The sequence below is a fragment of the Chlamydotis macqueenii genome, chromosome 7 (genome assembly GCF_036417535.1).
Source record: "Chlamydotis macqueenii isolate bChlMac1 chromosome 7, bChlMac1.mat, whole genome shotgun sequence".
NCBI classification, from domain to species: domain Eukaryota; kingdom Metazoa; phylum Chordata; class Aves; order Otidiformes; family Otididae; genus Chlamydotis; species Chlamydotis macqueenii.
The window spans coordinates 28844029-28858584 of record NC_141562.1 but is presented as its reverse complement, the minus strand read 5'-3'; the positions used below and the strand labels follow the sequence as shown (position 1 = coordinate 28858584).

The following is a 14556-nucleotide window of genomic DNA, read 5'->3' as shown; positions in this document are numbered from 1 at the left end:
AGAAGAAAATAATTAATTCCTAATGGAAAAAGATTCTAAGAATGTGACCATTTGGAATACTTGTTTACACCATCTTTTATGCCAGAAGGAAAGCATGTGCTTTTCATCTAATATCTCTTCACACTGTCAGAAATATTTAAGGAGTCATCAAATATCTACCGTACCTTTCTGGTATAGAGGGCATGCATCTGGAACAGAGGAAGCAGTGCATGTAATTTCACCTCGTAAAGTTATTTTAAATTTAACCTCAGACTTCCCAGGAAAAAGGAATTACCAGCCAAGGTCACTATCAGATGTGTGTTTGGAAAAAAGCACCAAGAAGGAGAACTGAAGAGATCCTAGCACTATTTTTTCCCATTGGATATAGATTTTTGCATACAAAGTACAGTTATATTTTATTTTAAAAGCCTAGGAGTTAACTAAAACCAGTTTTAACTCAAGTTAACTATACATGTTAGTCAGCAGGGGAACTTGACTAGAGAAGCACAGCCCTCAGCACTCTGAAAGCAGATGAGTCATGTCCTGATCTCATACATACGGGGTACCAGGAAAGAAAATGAGGTTTTGAAAGGAGGTACCAGAGAGTGTGAGAACACACCTTGCTTCTGCTTAACTGGGGTGATGTGCTAATACAAACTTATTGTCAATACAGTTCTTCCAAAGAGGAAGAGTGCTTATAACCTAGAAAATTAAACCAATGTAAACTTCAGGGGAAGAAAACAACAACAAAACAAGCCCCCTGTCTTGCCTTTTCCCTTTAACTACCCTTGACACCTTCCTTGCATTTTCTTCTCCTCTGGGCGCTTGTGAAGGCCAAGAGGTTTTAAGACTGCTCAAACCTCACACAGGGAAAAAGCATGAAGCTGGCCACTTGGAAACCATTTCCTTGGGCAGGAAGCAAGACAAAGTGTGTCCATAAGATGTGAAAACTGCTTGACTTTTTTCAGCTCAACTACAAAACTCCTGGTGCTTCCAACAAGGCTCAAAACCTTATTGTATTAAGCACAGGACATTCTACCTACTGAACTCTTGATCAGCTGGAGGAGATCATACAACCCCTGCCTGGGTCAGCAATGCCACAAAGGGATGTAATTCTAATTCCCCCAAACCCAGAACAGCTGTAGTTGAGTAAACTAACATTTGTGGGAGGATTAGCTGTCTTACACTTGCTCTGTATTCTCCCAGCAGGAACAGGGTTAGGATCCCACCTAGGAACAAACCAAACACTGAAAGGTTCATGGTTTGTTTTGGAAAGAAAAATAATTAAGAAGTGTGAAAGGAAACGGAACACATAGTCCTCTAGTTTGGTGGAAACTGGTTTGCATTTGCTAAACTATCGGGATAATATTAAGAAAACAACCACAAGAGCTTACAGAAATACCTGCAGTGCCACTGTATTATAATCACAATCACACCCCTCCTTCCCTGTTATTTTGTAGTCCCTCAGCACCTCATAAATTTAGGCAAGACAAAGTACTGCTTCAACAGTCAGATAGTCTCTATATAGCAGCCCATCCTGGGATCACTCCTTGTTGGTTTCAAAAATCACTGGTGTTAATAATTTAAAAAACCCCAAGAAACACAACAACAAAGGTAATTTTCACTGCAAACCATTCACCCAGGGAGAGGCTGCGGTAGCTTTCCTCCTCAGGAGAGCCAAATGGCAAACCACAGATTTCTTGACCTCCCAGTGCTGTGCTAGCCAGGAGCTTGTGGAGTTTGCATGTGCTTTCAGGAAGGGCGAAGCGGTAACCAAACGGAGATGACATTTCAGCTCTCTCCAGAAGCAGGAAAGGGTTATGCAGCAGGCAAGACCTTTAAGTGAGAGTCAGGAGATCTGTCTGCAGACAGCTTGCATGACCTCAGGTAAATCCCTTGAGGAACCGAAGCACACACCGCTCATCCACAAAATGGAGCTAATCCTAATTCCTTCACGGAGCACTGCACAGCTAAATCCATTCTTGGTTTTCAGGTGCTCATGTAGCTCTGCGATGACACTGGTATGTGCAGTGCCTAGAGAGTTTGGGAAGTTTTCTCTGCTAGTTAATAACGCCTAGAGCACATGATGACTATGTTTCTCAAACTGGATCAATAACCCCTCACTGCTCCCCCCATATATGCAGCGAAAACTATCTGAGGTCCCTTCTTCCTGCTGTCCCAAGAAATTACCAAGATGGAATTTCAGCAAAGTTCAAAAGAGTTTAGTCTGAATCATGACCAGAAGATGAAGGCTCTATTGTTGATTCTGCAATCAAGCAGTCATAAAACTTTTTATTTCTTTAAAACTTTTAGTTTCTGATTTCCTGCTGTTAATCCCATGGGTCCAAAACATAGTGACTTAGGCCCCATAAAAAAAAAAAACAAATACACCAGAGTAGATCAGACATCACAGGTTTTACAAAACCAAACATAAAACCTACATAGGATGCTTCCTCTCCTTTCTGTTTTTTAAATGTGAACGTTACACTGACTTGTACACTGATTTTACGTGGGGGACAGAAAAATCTTCATTCTGGGTGCTGGGATTTGAGAGTCACAGAACATCACCAAAATTGCAGTGGAGATTACAAGAGCTGGCAAGAGTATTTTTCACTTTCACTTTAAATAACAGAACAGTTAACAACTGCTCCTTTGAAAAGAAAAAAAAAAAAAAAGTCTTTAAGAAATGCAGGCAATTTGCTTTCCTGGATGGCTGAGGGGCAGGGCACAGACCTGAGCCAGCTTGGAGGGCTTGTGGGAGCCCACTCTGACTACTGCTAACCATTTACAGTGTGCCCAACCCACAGCATAACACCCTTCCCGCTCTGCTCTTTCCCCAGCACATGCATTTTTCTCAGAAATCATTAAGAAAAAGCAAAAACAGAACTCAAAAAGCCTTCAAGAGACACTCCTGCATCCAGAGGGCCTTCGCATGAAGTACATGACACCAGATACAAGATTCCTCCTCTTCTCCCCCTTCGCAATCCCTTCCCTGAAGCACATCCCCATATGTGCTTTTTCCAGTGAACACCAAGCCTGTAAGCTGCTTTTCCAAGCCAAGAAAAGTTTAAAAGAGGTCACGCCACAGAGAACAGGCTCTGCGCGTTTCCTAAGAGGGTCATATTACATAGAATATCCACCCGAGACAAAGTGTTCCCATCCGGTTTCCCACTTCTCTTGGCATCAAAGTTGCTTTACTGGGCAGGTGAAGTGGCAAACGCATGTATTGGGAAAAGGAAAGATTAATATGTATTTTTCCCCCCTATTTCCTTATCTCAGTCAGAATTCCTCGGCACACTTCTAGTGTCTAACAGAGTGATTTTTGCTATGAAAGCTGATTATTATATTCAGCGTTTGAGACTCTCCCCTTCACGCGCCCAGAGTCGCTCAACTTTGGATGGCTTTTTCTCTCCCCTAGAACAATGCTGAAATAATTTTCTTCTTAGTTAGACATTAGGAAAAAGCCAACAACAGGAGGGGCTGCAAGGACAAGGAACCCCCATCCCAAGCCACTGAAACCAGTTACACCCCAGTCACCCCAGCAAGCTTGTCTGTATGCAGTTATGCAGCTGCAAACATGGAAAAGAGCAGCCAGCTCTGAGGAGCCCCAGGATCCAGTCTATGAGAAACACTGGAAACAAACACAGATTAAAGGGAAGCAGCAAGCTGTATACACAGCTGGGGCTGCCTTCCCCCGTTAAAAAGAGACAGGCACATAGATTGTAACTGCAAGCTCTTTGTGTGTGCCCGCACGTAACTGTGTGCATCTGCGCAAAGGCGAATACCCACCCCACATTCAGCCTCTTGACGTTACCGAAGTGCAGCTAATGAAGAGTATTTTCCAAGCTGCATGGAAGATTCCCACACAGCTGTGCAAAATCTGACCGGGCAACACACAACTCAACCCACTCCAGGGAACAAAGCCAAAAATAGGAATGAAAGACACAGGAGATATAAAGCAACCTCTTCTTAACCTCCAGTTTCTACCACAAACCTGTTGCACTGCTCCCCCTTTCAGAATAACTCATTTGAAGAATTTTACTGCATTTCCAGAAGGAGCAGAACACTTCCCATCTAAGAACTCAACTTTGGCCATGTGACATTACAGTGAAAGTTCCTACTGGGAGGAAAAGATGAAGGACACGCCACCTAGAACGTCCTCAAGATCTGGGAGAGCCAGACTAATTCCTCCTGCACAATCCAGTTCTAAGCAGGCAGAGCAGAGGAACACACTGTGGTAGCAGATGGAAGTGCCAGCAGCCAGCTGCTCTCAGGTCCTGCGACACTGTTGGCTGACCAGTCTTCTCTTCCAGGCTGCGGACAGGCACAGTGAGCTCCTCAGGTCTGATCTCTCCTCTGAACTCTCCTGTTCTGTTCCTTTTCTCTCCTGGGCCGCTCACTGGGAGATCTACCCATACACAAGTAAGAAGCAAAATCAAGTCTGGCATCAGCTTCCTTTTCCTTTCCACATACTCCCTCTGATGAGGCAGCTTTCATGCTCGTAGAAGTCAGCCATTTGATGCAGGAACCCTTGGCAGCGGTCTCCAAATGACTAGGCACAACTACTGCACCGTAGGGACAAGCAGGGGGAGCAACAAGTGCCCAAGCGAAGGAGCAAGTACTCATCTGAGAGTCATTAGGAGCTGTGCTTCTAAATGATTCAGATGCTTTCAGATATTCCACCCTAGCTCAGCAACCAGTTAGCTCAGAGATAGCAGCCTGCACTTGACTTTACAAGCATGACTAAGTTTTGTGCAGCTGTTTACCACCTACCGCGATAAAAACCACACCCTTATCACACAAACTGTTATCAGCCTGGACCACGCGTGAACCCAGCGAAAGCATTCACAGAGCCTGTTTCTATGAAAGTAACACTGCATTTCAAGCTCACGTCCTGTTTCCACTGGAGGTTTCAGTGTGTAAGCTTTTTTGGTGGCGATTTCTGTTATGCCTCCTTCTTTCCCTCAGCCCTTCCTCAGCAGAAACCCTTGTGCAGACAGTTACAAGATCACTATGCAACTGCTACATCCTCTTTCCTGCCTCAGCTTCTGTGAGCTGAACATGCTCATCTGCGAGATCTCCCATTCATGACAATCTCTTCTTCACCTTGAGTCTTAAGCTACTTAAACTCCTGGGCAAAAAAATAAGAGGAAAAAGCATCCATCCTTTCCAGAAGCTTTTCATTTTTCCTTAAATAAGTCATGTTGCTTTATGAATGCATTCTCAAAGGTAAATAATTAACAGGCAAGAGGGACAGAAAATCTATCACATGGCTAACGGGAAGTGATGCTCGGTCAGTAGTGTACACATAAAGGACATATCCCCTCAAAAGACAGCCCTTAATTTTTTTAATGGAACATCAGGCAGAACGAAATAATTTTCATCCCACTGCTCTGGGATTCAAGGACAAGCCCAAAACCCTTATATAAGATTCAGCCTGCATCTGATAGACCCAAGCGCTACCTTTGAAAAAGGGGATACTCCAATTTTGCAAAGGCACAGGTAAGGATTTCCCAAAGAGCAAACACGAAGAGTGCTAGGCAGAAATGATCTGTATTTCTACACAAATTCAAGCTCTTAAGACAGAAAGAGGGGCAGGTAGATGCATCTACCACTATGCTCTGCCATGGCCCTGGCTTAGCCCTGTCCCTGTTACCTGGTGGTATCATGGGAGGAGAACTCCTGACCCTTGGTTGCACATTGCCCATTTAATTGTTTTATGGTTGTCACACACACTATTTGGGAGGAAACCTGCCTCATCTGTTTGCCCACAGCTATGCAAGCTTCTCAGGGTGACCAGCACCATTTGCACACAGGCAACAACCACGGCAACTGGGAGACAAAGCCTTTTGCTTTCATTTCCCAGACAAGGCTACCAATGCCTGTTAACACACTTGCACTCCCCACCACAGACCCAAGGTCCAAGCCCCACCAGCTGCCCACTGGAGCAAAGGTACCTTCACTTTGTGCCCCTCTTCTCTTCTCAGATGGGAGAAAGTGCGAGGGCAGCAAGACAGCACCACGCAGCACCTCCTGGCCCTGGGCACACTGACAGGGGGACAGGGGGAACGAGGAATAAGTTTTGAGGGAAGCAATGCTATAGCATGGGCTGTGCTGCTATGGTACCCTTAACACATGTACCAGATATAAATATAGACCAGCACACACAACTCCAGCTTCTGCCCCAAGCGTACAAAGCTCTGAAACTTGTCGTTAACAGGTAATCTGTCTCAAAAACTGTATTCCTATTACCTCATCTTCTCCAAGGCAGCACCTCCCCAAGTGGCTTTTAGCCAGTAATGCTTTCAGGCCTATGAGCAATGTTAGCCACTTGGACAAGAAAAGTTGTCACATTTGAATTTCTGGGTCTCAGTACTTCAGCAAACAGCACCCCAGGGGAAAAAAAAAAAAAAAAAAAAAAAAAAAAAAAAAAAAAAGACAGACCAAAAAAAAGACAAAAAAAACCCAAGCCTGCAAAGTCTCCAGAGATGCACTTGGGAGAGATGTGGCAAGTACAAAGCCCTGACACAACTGAAAACTGAGCCAGGAAAGCTGAATGCTTGACTTCCTACCTCAGGCCGTATTCTTCCCTGGCCCAAGCTCACTGATTACAGAGGGGATTTGCCCTCACTTTTTTTTTTCAGGACAGCCATAAACATACAGAACTGGAGAGGGTTCAGCCTGAAAGAAAGCTGGGGAAATACACACACATAGAAATTGGAGGATTCAAGTCTGGGAAGAATTCAAGAACCAGAGCTGGCAATTGTGCACTCCAAATCAGATACCATCCAGGTACACAGGACTGCTTTCATTACACATCCACAGCAGCTACCAGACCCCCTCCTGGCTCCCTGAAAGCAGTAAATAACCAGTAATGCACTATTTGATACCTCTGCTATTTACTGCTCTGGAAATCTTCAGTACAGGATGCTGAATGCAAGAACTCAGCCAGTAAGCCGGGAGACCTGAGCGCAGAGCATGTGTTTTCCTAAGATGGAGGTTTCCTCTGAAATCTCCCTTCTGGGAGACAAGACGACAAAAAGATTCTCAGCATCGGGTCATCATGGCAAGGACAAGCAGATTGTGCTGACAGTTCTCTCTATGCTTCGGGAGGAAAACATACCAGAAAGTGTCCCTAAAACACCTCTTAGTTGAGAATGGCTTTGTCATAAATATCTGTTACTGAAAACTGGCTTAGAACACTGATTTTATTGTTGAAACAGAAACATTTTGCTTTGCAACAGTTTATCCAAGTTATAGTATTGTTCTTTTTCCTCTCCTTTCTCCAACTGCTATTGGATTCGTTAGGGAGGTGCAGAGATCTGGGAGCAGAAAGGCAGGCAGGCATGCATTCATTTCTTACTGCATCACTTTGAATAATAATAATAATAAAAAAAATCATATTGAAACTAGAAATTCCAATATGAGCAGTACTAAAGGACTTCCAACAAAACGAGGATAATTTTGTTTCCTTCGAGTTTTGGCATGGAGACTAACTGTCCCTTTTCAGCAGCTTTACTCAGAGTTCAAAATGTTCTGCTGCCCAGCCAGGGTGAAACAAAGCCTTAGCAGACTTTCGATGGTAAGTGAATCACAATGCTGCTTCTGCACAAGAAGGCACTTCACACGAACAAGCGTGGCGGCCAGCCAAAGGGACTGGATCACAGTTTTACAGCTTCTGACTGGTGAGCTACCAGAGCAATGCAAGGAAATAACCACAAAATAGCAAAAGGCCGATTGATACCAGACGACGACACCTCAGTCTAAACGCACCCAGAAAGAACACCTCTCCCATAGCCTTACTCCACAAACCAGACTCCACTCTCTCCACGTTAAGCAAAAACAGGCACAGCAGTGTAGTAAGTTATCCAGATGCCCTAAACTTGAGGAACATGCTTCAGCTCTGCTGAAAATTTCAGTCTCAGCTGAAAATGCTGGCATCTGTCATCCAAGCAGCAAAGTCGAAGACAGCTAACCACCTCCAGCTCTTGCTCCATACCGGCGATGGAGACGGGAGGGTTTCGCCACAGTTCCCACAAGGAGCAAGTTGGATCAGTGCATGCTCTGACCTTTGCATGTGTCAAAGAAAGATGCATGCTCAGCTGTGTTGGACATGGTTTGACTGCTGCAGGGAACATCACAGGTTCCAAGTTTTATTAATGAAGAAAACAATATGTACTGTCAACATCTGCTACATGAAGTTAACATGAAAACAAAGCCCACTCTAAAGAACAAATGAAATTTACTGAATTAGTTTCTTGTTCCAGCTCTCCTGATAAATAGCACTGAACTCAACACCACATTGATTAGTTGGTTCAAGACAAACACTGATCAGATTGCCTTGACAAGTATACATAGCACTGCAAAAACACAATCACCCACATTGATTCAGAGCAGCAAGGACTCACTACACTTTCGTTTCCCTTCCCTCTCTCTTTCCCAGCCTAGACAGCATGTCTGCACTATTTAAACGCCCTACGTTAAATGCTTTCCCCTCCCTCCTCTCTTGCATTTTGCTAACAGACACACTCAAGCCCCTCTTCTAAAGAAACAGAACCAAACTGTGCAATTGCTGCAGAGCCTTTGGAGGCCCCACATTTCAGTGCAAGCTAACCCAGGTCATGGTTTTCTCCTCAACGTTCAGTAGGGTTTTTCCTTCATCTCATCTCCTGCCTCAAATACGCAACCTAACGTAACAGTCAGCTCTGGATGAGAAACCATTCTGTTTTGGAGAAACACGCTGTAACAAACAGCCTTTCATGTTAAAAAGAGAATGGGTGGGGAATCACAGAAGATAGAAGGGGGATCCTGATAAGAGTCAGAAAGGCTAAAAAACACTGCACTCAATCATCGCTATGTGTTTGTCTTCTTCACTTTGGTTCTGATCATCTCAAAAGATATCAGAGAGAAAGGATCTCACACCACTTCACTCCCTGCTTTTATACCAAACACCACCCTTCAGCAACTTGGTTTAGAAGGAGTTTTGTCTCCTAAAAAAGCATCAAAGGAGAATGAAAGGGGACTCCTTTTTCATTTTAAACGAGATATTTTTGCAGAGCCACAAATTCTGTGAGAAAATTCTAATTTCAGTGATTCTCCCAAGGTCTCTTTCCCTCCTCAGATCTATCTTTTGTTTGAACTGAATTATTGTTACCATAAGCAAAATCTGCCCTAATAACTCATTCTTTACCCAATTACTCAGCTTTGTTTTCCTGCTGCTGTATTACAATGCAACCATCACCAAAACCAAATAGATCAAACTAGGATATACAGAAAAATTTTTTTTTTTTTTTTTAAATCTGATCAATAGCTTTACAAACATCTTTCTTGTTCTAGCAGGACACATAACTGTAACAGACACCATCACCACGCCAGTCTACCAGAACTGGCACTTCACAGAGCAGCAGGAAAGTCACCTCAGTGCCGTGCAGCTTCTCTTAATACCAAACCGACCACATCCATCCTAAACTGGTGTGTGTCTAAAATGTTCAGAGCCAGCAGTGAATTCTGCTATCTGTATAACACACACTTAACTTAAGCCTAAATTTTTGTTGTTATCCTTTTTTTTGATAAAATATTACACTACCTAAGTTCATCTTTAAGTCACTTGTTTTATCACGTTTTCTTTTAGAAAATGATGGGCTGTTGCTCATGAATCCGGTTTTGGTAGGCGTGTTAAAGACTAAAATGTGTTGTTTTAGTTACGCCTTGCAGTAGACGAGAAGCAGAATACTGGTTTCTCATTTAAATGCAAGCTATGACTCATCTTGGGCAGAGATAAACTTAAGCACATACCCATTAAATAAAAAACATAAACAATTCTCCAACATGAAGATTAATGACAGATAATAACTATAAATTAACTTTAATCTTTTATAAATCAAACAAAGCCCCTTATATAAATGTCAGTGCAATCTTTTCAGATAAAAAGAACCAAACAAATCAAAGCAGAAAGGGAAGTCGCTTAAATATTACAGTTAATATTTGGGTACCAAATCAAACAACTCCTTAGCAGAACTATTGGAGTGCTCATGAAATATTTCAAGACTAAGAAAAGGAGCGGAGCTTAAAACATCACTTTAATTTTTAAAATATATTTTTAGTTACTTCTCCAAAGGGGTACAAGATTCTTAATCCTGATACACTGAAACATCATCAGCTCTGCAATATTAAGTCCAAGTTAAATCGCATATTCAAAAAGGAGGAGGAGAGCATTCTGTTTGTCTACTATTCTCTTGCTACTGCTTGAAAGAGACTCTGTGTAACCGTTGAATGGGTTAAAACAAAATTTAACTGAACAGAACAAGGCTGCTGTTCGCAGACAAGAAGGGAAAAACCAGAGTCAGAGACCTAATAGTGGACAATTTTGAAAATTACAGTGTGTGTCAATAATGGAGATAACAGTGAGATTCAAAAGGAATAATCTCAAATAATAGGGAAAATGAGCACCTGCCAGCCACAAAGCCATTAGTATCAAGGCTTTTATCTTTGCAACAGTTAAGTCTGGAGACACTGACAAACTTAACAACAGAGCAAATAAAGCATGGTGAAAGTCTAACCGGGAAGTAATGCCCTTCACTCACAAAACACTGCTGTGGAGTTTGAAAATAAATGCTTCCAGTATGAAACTCACTGTCCAAATTGTTGGTAACAACACTGCAAACCCAGCACAGCCACTCAGGGTCTGGCTGGGGTTGCCGATGGGCACAGCTGATCAGGCCACAGCATCGGCATTACGGGACAGACAACCCCAAACCAGAAGTGGCAGGTTCCTGACCACAGATCCCAGATACAGGAGTTTGCCTGTACCAGCCACCCAATGCGACCAAACGTGCAGCCTTCCCAGAAAGATGAAGGCCAAGAGCTTGTAAAATCCTGTCTGAGATGCAGATCTGGAACACAGTGCCTTGGAAATGGGAAGCCTTGGAAGAAAGGCCTTACTGAGAAGGCTGATGGTTAGGAGTCTTCAACCTGTAGCAGGTGGGGACTAGGGAGCATAACAGAGAGAAGAACAGGAAAACAGAGAGATGACATTACACCAACTAGGAATGGGAAAACCAATTCTGCAGCAAGCAAACAGCTTGTCAACATTCAGAAGAAGGTGGCCTAAGGGGAGTAGTAATACTCCTCTCACTAGTAATGGATATGACAAAGTGCTGGACAGTCGTCAATCCTCACGGTATCCCCACCTCAGGTAGTATTACTCTCCTCAGCTAAAGACAGGGAACCAAGGCAGAAACTTCCTCAACTCACACAGACAGTTGGTATCGGGCATATCCTAAACCCATCAACACTTGCCAGTCCTTAGATGGACAATAAGTATGCAACGTGAGCTGCTGAGATCTCACCCACAGAGAGTTTCAAGCTTCACTGCTCACCCCACAAGCCTGAGGGTAGAAAAAGATGGTCACAGATCCCCGTAAACTTGGCAAACGTGAGAGGACCAGGTTGGTGCAGGGAAAGATGGAAACAGCTCTGCTCTAAAGCTGTACTGAGGGCAAGCAGCGTTTGCAGTAACAATTAGATATGCAAATAAGCACATCGAAAATTAGTGACGGTTTACTGTTGTCATGGAGAAAAAAAAGCACGCTCTGTTCTGGGTCAGACCCAAGCACTGCATTTTCTTTGCCTCACTGGTAAATAAAACTGTAGAGAGCACTGGAAAACCCAGGAGCCAACACTTCTCAACACAGATCAACCTGAAGGTTGAGACTCATGGTGGACACCAGAGCCACATAACCCAAAAAAATCCCTCTCTTCATCACCTGAGAAAGGCAGGACCAGGACAGCTGTGCAGACCCTCAAAGCTACCAGGAGGTAGAAACACAGCCTGGTAGAAGACATCCACACCATGCAAAGGCCAAGCTGCTTCCCAGCACTGCTGCTGCTGGAGAAGGCAGATGTGGAGGAAAGAGGGCAACATGATGCATGAAGTACTCAGCTCCGATTCCCTTGAAGCTACATGGGAAGATCTTGTCTGAATGGAAATACACTCCTGACTTGAAGCCTCTGTCTGTCTTTGTCTGTCCTTATAGAGCTCCAATCCCTTGTTAAATGATGGCTGCTAAGAGGGAAGAGGAGGCAATCAACCTATTTAGACTCAGCTTTCCCACCCTGGGGGTTTCTTCATAGGAGCAGCTGGCCAGAGCACTGCCTTTGTTTCAGCAGCCACAAAAAACAAACACAGACACCCCCCTTCAGCCCTCCTAAAATTCCACAAAAGAGCCAAGATAAGTTTATAATGGAAACCCTGACACAACCTTAACTACAGCATCCTGAATGGAAGGCGATAATCTGATCTGTGTGTGAACTAGCTCTGCTTGTCTCAATGGTATTTATCTTACTTTAACTCCTGTTACAAAAGGGTTGAGTCATATCGCAGAGCTAGCCAAGTAACAAAACTGCAAGGCTTGCTAAAACTTCAGATTCAAGGATAAACAGGCACAATCCTAAAACAGGTTGAAAGAGAGTCTCCACAGGAGTGCTGGTAGCCAGACCTCTGAGCCTCTGGACAATGGTATTTTCTTCTGCACTGCAGAGATTACCACAAGCCAGTGGAGGGGTGGGAGGGAGAGCGCGTAGAGCACAGGGCTGTGCCCTTCGGTTGGTGAAAACACGTATTACCCAGGGCCCAAGAAACCTGATCCCGTAGCAACCCCATGTATGGAAAGTGCCCCAATCAGATTTCACTGTGTCAGGAGAAGAACAGTATTTACTCTGCATACAGATTAGACACAAAACTGGGTCACTTCTTGCCTTTTCAGAGACAGAGGGGGAAAAAAAACAGCCAAAACCAAGGCTTCTTTTTCAGATCTTTTTGTGTCTTCCCCCCGACTTTTAAAACTATGTGATGCAGTGTGGTCACGCACAGCTGTCTAAGCTGATCAAACAGCACCTGCATGTGTAAGGTTAAAGCACATTACACTCACTAGGCTTGCATTTCTTAGAATTCAGCTCATTAGCTACTTACCGGTTCTTTTCTAGTTCGTTGTGCGTAGACCTGGAAGACAAACAAAAATGTGGATTAGCCACCTTTGACCTCTCAGCACCAAAGTTCAATCGCTGCAAGCTGTACGCATCCCCAGCAGTGTCCTGCAGTGTAAAGCCAACCAGCTACGTACACTAAAATCTATAGCTACAACCTCCGCTCCCCTGCCGACAAGAGATTCCTCCCCTCCTATGTCTGTATTTACCTGCTGGTACTCTTACTGGTGCTACAGAAAACGTTCCCTAGAGACTTAAATGCACACCAAATCCTGAAGAAAGGCAATGATTAGAACAGGGGACCAGAGTCAGCCACCTCCAGACTAATTCTGGTCCTGCCACAAACTCAGTATGGGGCTGCAGTTACGTTTCTCTGTGCTTTAGTTTCTGCATCCACTCCATAAAAATACCGGTATCCTCTGCTAGTAGAGGAGCTCGTGGAGTATTAATTTATGCACAGCAAACACGTGGAAACCTTCCAGCAGAATTGGCTGTGCAAGGACAACCCCTGGAGCCCTTCAGCGGTCACATGCTAGACTTAGCAAACTTTGTAGAACTCTACACACAGTATTTGAGCACAAAATGGGATGGCCAGTACCACCATGTTTGCAAACATCAGCGGTGCTGAGTAGCACTTTTAGGATGCCTGGAAACCCCTCAGGATTGAAACAGCACCACCACAGCACTAGCTGGCACTGAAGCAAGTGACCCACGCAGTGGCACTGTGACCACTTGACAATGGAGGGGGCTTTGTCTTTATACCTGCCCACCCCGCGACGCACACTGCCAGCGCTCCCTAACTCGGAGCTCACAGCCTGAAAGCGAGACCAGCTAGAAACAAAAGGGAAACAGGCAAGTTCATTCTCCTTGTCTCTGTGATGACAGCATGAGTGACCAAAAAAAAAGCTTAAATCCTTTCAGGATTTCTAATCTAACGATGTTATTAGTAACCCAGGTAAGGTTGTTGAGGATTATTTAAAAAGATAGCCATTTATCCAACATTTCTCTTTAACAGAAGGTCACCTTAAAATAAGAGCAAAAGGAGCCCAAGAGCTTAATAAAAAGGATCTATTTTCTGTAATTTGGCATCACATTTCTTCCAGAGCTCTGAGAAGATTATCCTCTATCCCCCATCTGGAGAACCCCACAGAGAATTCTACAATTAGGGAACTGAATGGAGGATGTGCTCCAAGGGAAACCCTGTCATAATTAAATGCTTCTCCAAAAAAAGGGAGGCGGAGTACTTAACAGGTGTTAGAACCTCATTGAAGATGATGAATAAACCCTGGACGTCTGCAAAAAAAAAACCAAGGTAAGTGAGTCTTAGCTAGCCATGGCTGAGAGCTGCGGGTGGCCGGAAGGAAAACGAAACTTTACCGTATGCCTGTGCAAGGTACCCTGCGCAGCAGGATATGGGATACTCTAAAGGCAAGGCACAGTATAGCCAAACTCCTAAAGCAGAGGAAACTCCCAAAGCAAATCCTTCCCTCCTGAAAAGAGAGGATCCCTTAAGTGTGGTTCCCCAGAACCAGAGACACAAACATAATTATTTAGACCAGAAAATCTCCCAAATCAAACGCACATTCCCCCCCC

General features: G+C 44.0%; 1 protein-coding gene across 3 annotated transcripts in view; it reads right to left on the bottom strand.

Annotated features, from left to right (window-relative positions):
- MXI1 (MAX interactor 1, dimerization protein) overlaps positions 1-14556 on the bottom strand; it is a 58279-nt gene that overhangs the window by 17478 nt on the left and 26245 nt on the right. For 2 of the 3 annotated variants that reach the window (XM_086752519.1, XM_086752521.1), the window contains exon 3: positions 12950-12979. The exons of the other annotated variant lie outside the window; for it this stretch is intronic. In XM_086752519.1, coding sequence (XP_086608645.1) covers positions 12950-12979 — 30 coding nt within the window. The remainder of the gene's footprint in view (positions 1-12949; positions 12980-14556) is intronic. 3 annotated transcript variants of the gene reach the window in all.